A 13,755-nucleotide genomic window follows, 5' to 3' on the forward strand; every position below is an offset into this window, starting at 1 on the left:
CTCTGGTAACTGGCTCTGGGGTGATTAAGGATGGGAGGGGGAGTACTGGCTTGGGGTTTAGGAGTTACTTAAAGGAGGTGGTTCAGAGTGTGGCCTCAGGGTCACAGAACTTTGGCTGTTAGTTTGGGATGGAATGGAAACAACTTTAGCTGTTAGTCTGGCCCTGTAATTAATGATCCCAAACAAATACAGAATCTGTAAAAACAGAACAGAAATTCATCCAATGACCGTGCAGATTTAAATTTTAATCTTTTGCCTTGCAATAACTCCTGATAAAGAGTCTGCTGAGACTGACCTTTTCCAGAATCTTGCAAGAGAGAGACTAGAATGGTGCACAGCAGTTTTCCTATGGTCCCTCCCTGCAAGGAATCAGGAGGAATCGAGATGGAATGTTCTACCTGTGCCCTCAGGATCCATCAATGGGTCAGGCTTGAGAAATTCTCATTCCACCCAAGGGCACAACATTTCTAACCACTCAGAGCGCTGGGGATTTGACCTGGGGGCCATAATTCACTTGGTGGAGAACCTGAAAGTGGGAACCCTTTGAAGAAATACAGACCATGTTACTAGGGTACCACTCTACAGGGTTTGCTCATTGCCCATCTTCTTCATCCATGTTAATGGAGAACAAACAGGTAGATGGATCCCACTTCCCTAGGTAATTTCATTACCCACACTAAACTTTTTAAAAGAACATTATAGGGACGAATTCCTTGGTTTCCAGCCATGTATTAGTTCAGTTCAGTTCAGCTCAGTCGTGTCCGACTCTGTGACCCCATGAATCGCAGCACGCCAGGCCTCCCTGTCCATCACCAACTCCTGGAGTTCACTCAGACTCACGTCTGTCGAGTCAGTGATGCCATCCAGCCATCTCATCCTCTTTTGTCCCCTTCTCCTCCTGCCCCCAATCCCTCCCAGCATCAGAGTCCTTTCCAATGAGTCAACTCTTTGCATGAGGTGGCCAAAGTACTGGAGTTTCAGCTTTAGCATCATTCCTTCCAAAGAAATCCCAGGGCTGATCTCCTTCAGAATGGACTGGTTGGATCTCCTTGCAGTCCAAGGGACTCTCAAGAGTCTTCTCCAACACCACAGTTCAAAAGCATCAATTATTAGTTCAGCATTGATCAAACCATGAAATGACTAGATTAAGAAAATGGTCAAAAAGTAGAAAGAACAAGGAGGCCAGAATTCCCCCGTAACTGAATAGTTGGCCTTGGAGGGAAAATGAACTTCCTCCCCTACTTCCTCTACTCAGATTCCTCAACCCAGTTCTGCAAGGAATGACAACACACACACACGGTTCTGAAATGCTCCAGGAGGGCTCTTCCTGCACCTGGAGTCCCGCAGCCCTTCCACTTTATGTGCCTGTACAATCTCTCCACTACAAAGGTGCTACAAAAGGAAAGAGTGAAGCACCAGAACCCACCCTGGGTCCCTGAGGCTAACTGCCCAATATCTGGGCAAAAGGTAAGGGATGGATTAAAAAGGAAACTGGAAATTCCATTTCTGAGACCACCACTTTCCATGCATTAAAATATTTTCTGCTGATTGCGTTGGGTTCAAGGTCACATTTCCTACACCCAAGAATATCAAGGATAAGGATTCCTCATGGCCATGATTTTTTTTTCCCTTATGTAATACCTCTCGTTCCCAACATCAGGTCTCTTCCTCAAACTTTCTTTTTCTTTTCTTTAACCTTAGGTAGGATGGGAAGCAAAGAGTAGAAGAAGCATTTTCTCTATACAGTTTAACTAAGAGATGCCTGATAGCTTGGGTTTCATTATCTCATTGATTTTTCATTTGAGAATTCATATCAGTACACTGGCCTATAATAAAGCAAAAAAAAAAAAAAAGTCCCAGCAGATGCTCATGGTATTTTGGTTATTGCTTGACTGATAACTATCTTTAAAGCTGACTAAGATAACACCTATTTGGTTTATGGCAGCAATAGGTCAAACTGTTGGGTCAGCAATAAATATGCAATTGCTTCTAGGCAACAGAAATTGGATGCATTTATTTAACAGATTGCTTTTAGCTTCTCCATACAATACAAATAGATTTCTGGTTCACACAATGGCACCTTCGATAGAGAAGGCCTTAAAGGGAGCTTTGTTTATAGAGAATCACTGGGGTAGGGGTGTATGATAAGTCTATCTGAACCCAACAGTCTTGAACCCCAGGGGAGAATGAAACTTGGTGTCTTTTAGAGGTTTTTATTGTAGACAACTGATTCTTAGGGAATGCGCTTCCAAAAAATGTCAAAGCAAGAAGATGAAGTTCTTTCAGATGTCACTAGATGGAGAGGCTAGGTTTGAAGTTCTTCAAAAGGAAGATTTCTGCTCTTCATTCAGTCCAGTGTCTTAGGGTCAGAAGTACGTGTGCTCAGCAAGGACAGCGAGGAATACTGGTGTAAGTTAGACGCCCTCAAAGAGTGGCTTTCAAGTGTGTGTGTGTGTGTGTGTCTACAAGAGAAACACACACACACAGATGAAGTTTAAGAGAAGGAACATATAGGGAGACTGGATGACTAAATCATGGGCTATTTTGCCCATCTGAATTTATGCCTTTAATTTTTTTTATTACACACAGAGGGATTGTTTGGTCTATAATGTCCTCTGAAGGCTACTCAAAATTTTCTTTTCTAGCATCTCCTACCTATATCTTAAATATTTACTGCCGAAACTAAAAATACAAGCTCTCACAGGCCGGTTACTTCTGTTTCTCCAGGCTCAGTAGTGGATACTAAAGAAACATTTGCTGAGAAGCGAATACACTGGCTTTAGATAAGCCCCATAGATCAATATTGTTGTTGGTTCCATGACTGCCCTCCACGTCTGGACACTGCTCCTGCCGTAACTACACAATCTTTGTATCCAGTGAGAATTCACCTAGGCTGGGCCTGGGCTCCCCTGTACCACTGGGCTTTGGGAGAAAAAGGTCACGAGAAAGATTGGATTCCTAAGACCCCTTCTGGTTGCCTCATTCTTTTTTCTCTTAGCTGCACACAGGAAGAGTTCTGCTAAAGCCCTTTTCTGGTTCCTGAACAGAAGGTCCTGTTGTTTGCCACGGCGTCTGAAGGTCTCAGCGGGCTGTCTCTGAGGGGGTAATGAACGCTGAATGCCACGTTCCCAGAAGCAGCTATTACAACCCAGGCACCGAGGTTGTAGCCATTGATTTTCTCCTCGGTCGCACGGTACAGAGCATTTAATGAATGGAAATCCCAAACCTATTTCCAAATAAATTACATTCCCAGGGCTGCAACTTGTGGTGGTTTCTTCTGCAACTGGAAAACTGCTTTTCTGCTTTTTTAAATTGCACATCCGCTTGTGACTGGGGATGCTCATCGACTCGGCCCTTTTCACATGTCTCGGTCCACGCTGGTCCTGGTTCTAGTGTAGGGACACAGGACTCAAAGGTGCTGCTGAACCGAGGGTTCTCCTCGTTGTCCTGGCATTTATACGGATGCAATTCCAGTGTGATATGGGCATTTAATTATCCAGATAAATCACACTCCCTTATCAGTACCTATTCACGGCTCAATTAATTAAGACACAGCATGTTGTTTTTTTTAAAAAATCCTTAATCGGTTCTTCAACTTAGATTCTGGCTTCAGAGTGCCTGTGAACCTTCTAAAATTTAAGCACTAATTATTCTATGTGTAAACAATTGTGGGGGTGAGGGAATGTAACTTCTTAAATTTCACAGGGGTCTGTGATTAAATAAGAGGTTAAGAACTATTCATTTTCCTAATTGGTACGTGAGAATATATTGGAACTGTACATGGCTTTGAAAATGTGCAACAGTGGCTTAACTGAGTTTTGTATCTTTCTCCTTCAACTTTCTAAATACTTCTCAATGTGTTCTTACACAGATACTCATTTACAGCATTTGACAAAGAATCCTTAAAATTTATGACAGGAAATTAAAATTAAAATTAAAATATGTTACAGTTAGTCATGACTTCACCTTGAGGGGTATTTGACCATTTCTGCTAAATAGCCGAAAAGCTACTCAGTTGTTGCTGTTGATGGTGGGATCCTCTGTCAACTTTTTTATTTTAAAAATGGAAAACTTGGGTGTTACAGGTATTTGCTTATGCCAATATTCCATAATAACCTAAATGGGAAAAGAATTTGAAAAAGAATAGATATATTTATATGTATATAACTGAATTACTTTGCTGTACACCTATACATTGTAAATCAACTATAGTCCAATATAAAATAAATCAACTAAAGTCCAATATAAAATAAAAATTTTTTAAATTAAAAACTTGGGTGTTATCCATGTTTGCCTAGGTCCAAACTCACTGAACTGTACATTCTAAGTATGTGCTGTGCTTGCTTAGTCGTGCTCCACTCTTTGTGATGCTTGGTACTGTAGCCCGCCAGGCTCCTCTGTCTGTGGGATTTTTCTGGCAAGAATACTGGAGTGGGTTGCCATTTGCCTCCTCCAGGGGCTCTTCCTGACCCGGGGGTCAAACCCGAGTCTCCTGTGGCTCCTGCACTTCAGGCGGATTCTTTACCTTCTGAGCCACGGGGGAAACCTTCAATATGTGCAGTTTTGTATGTCAACTTGACCTCAATAAATTTTTTTAAAAAATAGAAACCCAAACAGAGGAAAAATTATGACTGAAAATAGATCAGATAACTAAAAATAGGGCTTTACGGATTTAAATTATACCATCAGAACCATGACCTCCGAAAAAAAAAAAATCAGCCCGGGTGTTGAAACAGCAGTGGGAATATTTCAAAAATAACATACAAAAATAACTTTCCTTAAATGATGAATGTTAGTGTTTGATAAATGAAAATCTCGGTTACTCTATTTGCACTGTAGGAAACACGAAATCTGAAGTTCTGAGTGGGTTCTAAACAGGTTTCCCAAATCTGGAATGGGGAAGAGTTTACAACTTTGCAGGCTCGTGGCATGAGTCCTGATGGGCCCCAAACATTCAAAGTTAGAATGAACTCAGCTTCTCTTCCTGGATCTGGAGGGAGGGGGCAGAGACAACTTACACCAGCATCCCTCTGCTCTACGACAGCGGTTTTCAAACTGGCTACACACAAGAATCACCTGGAGAGCTTTCAAAAATCCTCATGCTTGGGCGACACCCCAACCAATTAAATCAAAATTTCTGGGGGTAGGGCCCGGACACTGGCATTTTATAAAGGGTCCAAGGTGAATCCAATGTGGAGTCAAGGTTGAGGACCATGTCAGTAGCAAAACATTAATTATTTTAAGGTCCAATTTATACTAGGACTTCCCTGGTGGCACAGTGGATGAGAATCTGCCTGGCGACACAGGCAACACGGGTTTGGTTCCCGATCCAGGAAGATTCCAAATGCCATGGAACAACTACAGCCAAACACTGCAACTACTGAGCCGTGTGCTGCAACTACTGAGCCGTGTGCTGCAACTACAGAGCCCGTGTGCCTGGAGCCTGTGCTCCAAAACATGAGAAGCCACCTCAAGGAGACACCTGAGCACAGAAACGAAAAGTGTAGCCTGCGCTTGCTGCAACGAAAGACTGCATGTGGCAATGAAAACCCAGCACAAACAAAAATACATAAATAAAATCATATTTTAAAAAAACTTACACTAGGCTCTTACTTGGCTTCAGAACATTTTAAAGACTGCTAAAAGGACAAAGCTCGTGGACATGATGGAATTCCAGTTGAGCTGTTTCAAATCCTGAAAGATGCTGTGAAAGTGCTGCACTCAATATGCTAGCAAATTTGGGAAAATCTGCAGTGGCTTTAGGACTGGAAAAGGTCAGTTTTCATTTCAATCCCAAAGAAAGGCAATGCCAAAGAATGCTCAAACTATCGCACAATTGCACTCAGCTCACACGCTAGTAAAGTAATGCTCAAAATTCTCCAAGCCAAGCTTCAGCAATACATGAACCGTGAACTTCCAGATGTTCAAGCTGGTTTTAGAAAAGGCAGAGGAACCAGAGATCAAATTGCCAACATCTGCTGGATCATGGAAAAAGCAAGAGAGTTCCAGAAAAACATCTATTTCTGCTTTTTGACTAGGCCAAAGCCTTTGATTGTGTGGATCACAATAAACTGTGGAAAATTCTGAAAGAGATGGGAATACCAGACCACCTGACCTGCCTCTTGAGAAACCTATATGGAGGTCAGGAAGCAACAGTTAGAACTGGACATGGAACAACAGACTGCTTCCAAACAGGAAAAGGAGTACGTCAAGGCTGTATATTGTCACCCTGCTTATTTAACTTATATGCAGAGTACATCATGAGAAATATGGGCTGGAATAAGCACCAGCTGGAATCAAGATTGCCAGGAGAAATATCAATAACCTCAGATATGCAGATGACACCACCCTATGGCAGAAAGTGAAGAGGAACTAAAGAGCCTCTTGATGAAAGTGAAAGAGGAGAGTGAAAAAGTTGGCTTAAAGCTCAACATTCAGAAAACGAAGATCATGGCATCTGGTCCCATCACTTCATGGCAAACAGATGTGGAAACAGTGTCAGACTTTATTTTTTTGGGCTCCAAAATCACTGCAGATGGTGACTGCAGCCATGAAGTTAAAAGACACTTACTCCTTGGAAGAAAAGTTATGACCAACCTAGATAGCATATTGAAAAGCAGAGACATTACTTTGCCAACAAAGGTCTGTCTAGTCAAGGCTATGGTTTTTCCTGTGGTCATGTATGGATGTGAGAGTTGGACTGTGAAGAAAGCTGAGTGCCAAAGAATTGATGCTTTTGAACTGTGGTATTGGAGAAGACTCTTGAGGGTCCCTTGGACTGCAAGGAGATCCAACCAGTCCATTCTGAAGGCGATCAGCCCTGGCATTTCTTTGGAGGGACTGATGCTGAAGCTGAAACTCCAGTACTTTGGCCACCTCATGAGAAGAGTTGACTCACTGGAAAAGACTCTGATGCTGGGAGGGATTGGGGGCAGGAGGAGAAGGGGACAACACAGGATGAGATGGCTGGATGGCATCACGGACTTGATGGACGTGAGTTTGAGTGAACTCCGGGAGTTGGTGATGGACAGGGAGGCCTGGCGTGCTGTGATTCATGGGGTTGCAAAGAGTTGGACACGACTAAGCGACTGAACTGAACTGAACTGAAAATGTCATAGTTTTCATTGATCACCACACTTCAGATATTCATTGATAACTATCTATGGACACTTCAGAGATAAACTATGTGATTGCTTCCAGACCACCAAAATAAAGTGAGTGTCACAAAAATGAGAGTCACATGGATTTTTTGGTTTCCCAGTACATATAAAAGTTATGTTTACACTATACAGTAGTCTAGTAACTCCGCAGTAGCATTGTCTAAGAAAACAAGGTACATACTTAATTAAATATGCTTCATGGCTGAAAAATGCTAACACTCATCTGAGCCTTCTGTGAGTTGTAATCTTTTTTACAAGAGTAACATCAAAGATCACCGATCACAGAAAACCATAAAAAAATACAGTAAAAATGAAAAAGTTTGAAGTATTGTGAGAATTACCAGACCATATGACACAGAGACACAAGATGAGCGAATGCTGTTGGAAAAATGGCACTGACTGACTTGCTCAATGAAGGGTTACCACACAAACCTTCAGTCTGCAAAAAGCACAGTATCTGTGAAGTGCAATAAAAGAAACCATAAAAAAACAAAGGGTGCCTGTATATCTTTTTTATTTGTGCCGAGTTATTAAAAATAAAAGGGGCTAAATGCACATGAATCCGGAAATAGAAAAAGACATTCGGTGGGAAAAGTGGTGAAATTTGAATACAGTCTGTAGTTCAGTTACTAACAGTATCAACACCAAGGTTGATGTCTTAGTTTTGATACTTATCACATGGTATTTATGAGGTCCCCATTAGGGGAAGCTGGGTAAGGGGATATGAGAACTCTCTACTATCTGTGCAGCTTTTCTGTATAATTATTTCTACATAACAATTTTAAAAATTGAATTTCAAAAACAGAAGATAGACCTAGTACTAATCCCACATTGATTAACTAACCATAGGAAATATCCCTGGACAGAGTCTGGCACTGTGGCCTTGGACGCTATTAATGAATGCAAGTTCGGGGTGAAAGGAACTTAGGGAATCTTCCAGTTTCATCTACATTCTGTTTCATATTTCTTTTCTCCACGCTCATCCAGATCCCACAAAATGTCATCAACAGCAGTTCACACTGAAAGACTCACTGACTATACACGAGTCACATATTGTACTATTAGGAATTATAACACTGCTGGCAATTCCTAACACTAGTGCAGTATTTTATAGCTTATAGCATTTTTTTCTTCTTTTTTTTTTGGCTGCACCATGCAGCATGAGGGACCTTAAGTTCCCTAACAAGGGATGGAACTGCCCCCTGCACTGGGAGAGTGGAGTCTTAACCATTGAACTGGCTGGGAAGTCCCTACAGCACTTTCTAAGTCTTGTTTTGATCTGAATTAAGAAAAAGGCAAATGCATGGGGTATGCCATGGATTGCAATAAAGGAAAGAAAATGCAGAAAGTTCAACTGCATTTTATTATTAAATACACAGTGTAGTACCTGCGGAAATCACACACACACAAACACACAATACACACGCAGAATTTGAAAATCCAATTATTAAATGATCTGGCATTACTGTCTAGCAGTGCCCAGAGTGAGAGCAGAGGCAGGATACAGGACAAGCATAATGGTTACCGACATATTATCACCACCCTAGACACTTCCCTGGTGGCTCAGATGGTGAAGAATCTACCTGCAATGTGGGAGACCTGGGTTCAATCCCTAGGTCAGGAAGATCCCTTGGCAACCCACTCCAGTATTCTTGCCTGGAGAATTCCACGGACAGAGGAGCCTGGCGGGATATGATCCATGGAGTCACAAAGAGTCGTACATGACTGAGTAACTAAGCACCCTGCACAGACCAAGCCTCACCCACAGGCACCATTCTTTGGTCACAGCTTTCATTCATTCCTTTCCCACCAAGAAAAGGAGAAAAGGTCAGATGACCAAAGAGGCCATGAGCCAACGCCCTGGCCCCAGGTGTGGTCAGTCCTTGACTGACAATGCCCTGAGTCACAGCCACCCCTGCCTTCCCTTTGTTCTGTCTCTTCATCCTGGTCTCTTGGAGGCTGGTTCCTGGTTTCCTAGGGGTCCCTGATACTCACTGTCCCACGGTGAGTCAGGCCTATCTGCCATCTCTTTTCCAGGAACTGTCTGCCAGCTGCAAAGTCTTGTCCACCAATCTCGGCTGGCTGTTTACCACTTCTACAATCGCCAGAGGAGCCCTCCCACCCACACCCAAGTGAGGAGGTTGGTCGTGGCCACTTTTCCTCTGGACGGTGACAGACGATGGTTCATATCCTCCTTATCACCCCCACCCTCCCCAACAGGGCTCTCGGGCTGCCAGTTCACAGTCCAGGGAGAGGGACCCTTCCCTGCAGCCTGTGTGCCTCCAGCCTGTGTGCCTCCAGGCTGCGTGCACGTGTACACACACAGACACAGGCACGCACGCACACACACACACACACACACACACATTCCCCACTGGCCCTGCGTGCCTCCAGGCTGCGTGCATGTGTACACACACAGACACAGGCACGCACGCACGCGCACACACACACACACACACACACACACACATTCCCCACCGGCCCAGGGAGCCAGGAGAGTCAAGACCTGGAACAGACAGACATATACACACACATAGGCACACACACATACTTTCCCCACTGGCCCAGGGAGCTTGGGGCAGACAGGCTCCATTTGATGGGACAGGTGGGTGGTGCTGTGTGGTTTTCCTGCTTTCATCTCTCCTGGGAGCAGAGCAACTTTCTCCCTGACGTTCATTTCTTCCTGGCTGGTGCCATTAGGGCTGTGATTTGAAACCTTCGGCAGGTATATTTTTTCCTCCTGGGCCCAGGAAGATAAGCTCATTCTCTGACTCGTTTATCCAAAAGGGAAGTCGAATTGGGACCCATCTTGAGTTCACTGGCTCTCTGAGAAGAGGAAATGTACTTGGGAAATGTGAACAATGGGATATGATGAATTGAAACTGTGGTTTCCTTCTAATTCGTGAAAAATGTCTGAGTATCAGTTGAGAGGGTTACAGTGGTTTTTAGGAGAAAGGGTAGAAAACAACTACATTCATGAAAGTGGGTATTCTCCATGTATATTTGTACATTTGTCTTAGAGCATTTTTTAAAATTACTCTGCTGGCTCTTTCCCATCACAGCCCTCCAGGTCACAGCCCTGTTTACGAGGTCCCACCCACAGGCACAGCGATCCTTCTATACCAGGAGCAAGCAGTCCTGCCTCCCTTCTGGCTCGGTTCTCCGAGGCTCCAGGGCCAGGGGCAGCCTGTTCCTCCCGACTTTCTGGAGCCAGGTGTGACTCTGCCCCCAGTACTGCTCACACTGCCACCTGAAAGGTTGCTAATTTAAAGTGTTGATAATCTGCCCAGTTTGCCCCAGACAGTCCCAACTTACACCCTCTTTTACCCACAGGGTCCTGATATGGATGATAAATGCTGCGGCCGTCCCATCCATCTGCAGCTCCCAGAGGGTCCTTGCACATATACACCTGATCATCTCTCCCACTGACCGATGTGGATGCCTGCAGTCCTTGCTTCTGAGCCCAGCCTGCTTCAATGGGACCTGCCTCCCTGAGTCGGCTTGTCCAGATGCTGGCCTAACCCTAATCTATTAATGTTTTAGGACATCATCTCTGTAATTCTAAGGATCTGGAGGAGCATGTGTGCAAGTGTGTAGTGTACGCACAGAGGAGGAAGAACTGTAGAACATTTGCTTAGAACAGAGTATCGAGGAATTTGTGCAGGTGTACACGGTACTCTTTTATCAACAATATATTAAGAAGGAAATTGAAATTTTAGTAAAGACACTCCTTCCTTGTGTTGCAAAACACCACTTTAGAGAGCCACATTGAAAGATCACTGAACACAAATGTACTCTTCTTCAGATGAGCAGTCTGAATTTCCCATTTTTATAGTCGGCTTCATCGCTGACAGTGAAACTGCACAGATACTCTTCATTTTGAATGTATCATCGCATTGACTTCCTGTTATTGTTATTCCAACACTGGAAAGAAATGCTGCATTTCCAGACGTTTTCGTTTAACTCTAACAGAAAACAAACCCAGACAAATCTACTTTTTTAAAAAAAGAAACATTTCAGTTCTGAACACGCACTGGCTTGATTATAAGAACTGGTTTACCTAATAATTTCATAATATGAGCATCACCCTAATTATATCCTTTGGCTGTTCCAGGCATGATCACAAGGCCTTTGAAATTCAAATGATGAACTTGGACTGACCCTGAACCATGAGACCTAAGTGGCCTGCAGCAGCCTTCACTGTGGACAGTTGAGACAGTGCGATTTCGGGTTCCATATTTTCCTTTCAGGTTCTCTGAACATGTGCGTACTTACGTCTCATCTGTGAAGGCAATTCCAAAGTATTCCTTCTCCTTCAGGTTAAAGTGAGAGGCCACGAGGTCAAGCAGCTCCTTGGCCAAAAGCTTGGGCTGGAGAGAGAACAAAATGGAAGAGCAAGCGATGAGAGATTCCGTTTCCTGAAACATGCAATCTCAAGCTCATATATCTTGAAGGGAATGTCTCAAAGTTCAAGAACATCCATACACGTGGTGTTTATAAAACCCAAGGAGTTGACAGTGAGGATAGGGCCGTCAGTGGACTGAGACCGTCGGCCTTGTTTCCTGGTAGTTTGTTCTACCAGCAAATGGTACTTGCTCACTGACAAAGCTGTCAGACCCCACAGCTCTCCTCCCCCACGCAGGAGAACATCTGATGCTAAGTTGACAGGAAGATATCTTATTTAAAAAAAAATATATATATATATATATATATGTGAAAGTGAAGTCACTCAGTTGTGTCCGACTCTTTGCGACACCATGGACTGTAGCCTACCAGGCTCCTCTGTCCATGGGATTTTCCAGGCAAGAATACTGGAGTGGGTTGCCATTTCCTTCTCCAGGAGATCTTCCCAATCCAGGGATTGAACCCGGGTGTCCCACATTGTAGGCAGACGCTTTACCGTCTGAGCCACCAGGGAAGTCCCTTATATAAATACATAGTCATACATACGTAATGGGCTACCCTGGTGGCTCAGATGGTAAAGAATCTGTCTGCCATGCAGGAGACACGGGCTCGATCCCTGGGTCAGGAACATCCTATGGAGAAGGAAATGGCCGCCCACTCCAGTATTCTTCCTGAGAAATCCCATCGACTGAGGAGCCTGGCAGGCTACAGTTCATGGGGTTGCAAAGAGCCAGACAAGACTAAGCAACTAAGACTAACATATGTAATATATATATGCTGTGACATACATCAAATATACATTGTATAACACAAATGTTACATAATACTATATTAACACTATAATTAATATATTATAGAATGTGAAGATAGATATATTGGTTTGGCCAATAAGCTCATTTTGATTTTCCCATAAGATATAGTGGAAAAACTTGAACTCTGTAGCCACCATATATATATATATATTTACCATGCACTTATATAGTATTTGCTATGTGCTATCTGCTATGTGCTAGGGCCTGTTCCAAGCACTTTACAAACACCAGCTTCTTTAACCCTCATCACAACTCTATAAGGTGGTTCTATTATTAATTCCATTGTATGGGGAGGAAACAGGTGCTCAAAGATTAAACATCTCTCTTTAAGTACTGGGGTTGAGATTTAAACCCTGGTTCCAGAGACTACCCTTGATTACTCTATGTGTGTGTGTGTGTGTGTGTGTGTGTGTGTGTTACTCAGTCGTGTCTGACTCTTTGTGACTCCATGGACTATAGCCCATCAGGCTTCTCTGTCCATGGAATTCTCCAGGCAAGAATACTGGAGTAAGTTGCCATTTCCTTCTCCAGGGGATCTTCCCAACCCGGGGATCAAACCAGTGTCTCCTGCATTGGCAAGCGGATTCTTTACCATCTGAGCCACGTGGGAAGCCCCGATCATTCTATATGCTCCCATAATTTAAAATTCAAACAATAAGAGTACCTTCCTGCCAGAAATGTTGACATTAAGGCCAAAGGAACTTGAGAATAGTTATTTAAGAATAAACCAAAAATCTGCCTCTCCAAGAATATTTTTATCACCAACTCTTTCCTGAACATCTCTGCCAATCTAAAGGAGTGTGTCAGAGCCTTAGGTATGAAATCATTGTAGCTGTTTGCATTGTCAATACATCCATCACTCTGGCCTATCACTGTTGAGATGACCACAGACTACGAGGCTCATATTTTATTTTCTTGGGCTCCAAAATCACTGTGGACAGTGACTGCAGTCATGAAATTAAAAGGTGCTTGCTCTCTGGAAAAAAAAGCTATGACAAATATAGACAACGTATTAAAAAGCAGAGACCTCTCTTTGCTGACAAAGGTTCATATAGTCAAAGCTATGGTTTTCCCAGTAGTCATGTATAGATGTGAGAGTTGGACCATAAAGAAGGCTGAACACCAAAGAATTGATGCTTTTGAACTGTGGTGCTGGAGAAGACTCTTGAGAGTCCCTTGAACAGCAAGGAGATCAAACCAGTCAATCCTAAAGGAAATAAACCCTGAATATTCATTGGAAGGACTGATGCTAAAGCTCTAATACTTTGGCCACCTGATGCAAAGAGCTGACTCAGTGGACAAGACTCTGATGCTGGGAAAGACTGAGGACAAGAGAAGAGTGTGGCAGAGGATGAGATGGTTAGATAGTATCACCAACT

The 13,755-nt window shown here is 43.3% G+C and overlaps 1 protein-coding gene across 3 annotated transcripts in view; it reads right to left on the minus strand.

Annotated features, from left to right (window-relative positions):
• The window catches only part of FRMD4A (FERM domain containing 4A), a 367,797-nt gene that overhangs the window by 157,886 nt on the left and 196,156 nt on the right, over positions 1-13,755 (minus strand). For all 3 annotated transcript variants that reach the window (XM_068987913.1, XM_068987915.1, XM_068987914.1), the window contains exon 3: positions 11,436-11,530. In XM_068987913.1, coding sequence (XP_068844014.1) covers positions 11,436-11,530 — 95 coding nt within the window. The remainder of the gene's footprint in view (positions 1-11,435; positions 11,531-13,755) is intronic.

Source organism: Capricornis sumatraensis, chromosome 15, assembly GCF_032405125.1.
Source record: "Capricornis sumatraensis isolate serow.1 chromosome 15, serow.2, whole genome shotgun sequence".
NCBI classification, from domain to species: domain Eukaryota; kingdom Metazoa; phylum Chordata; class Mammalia; order Artiodactyla; family Bovidae; genus Capricornis; species Capricornis sumatraensis.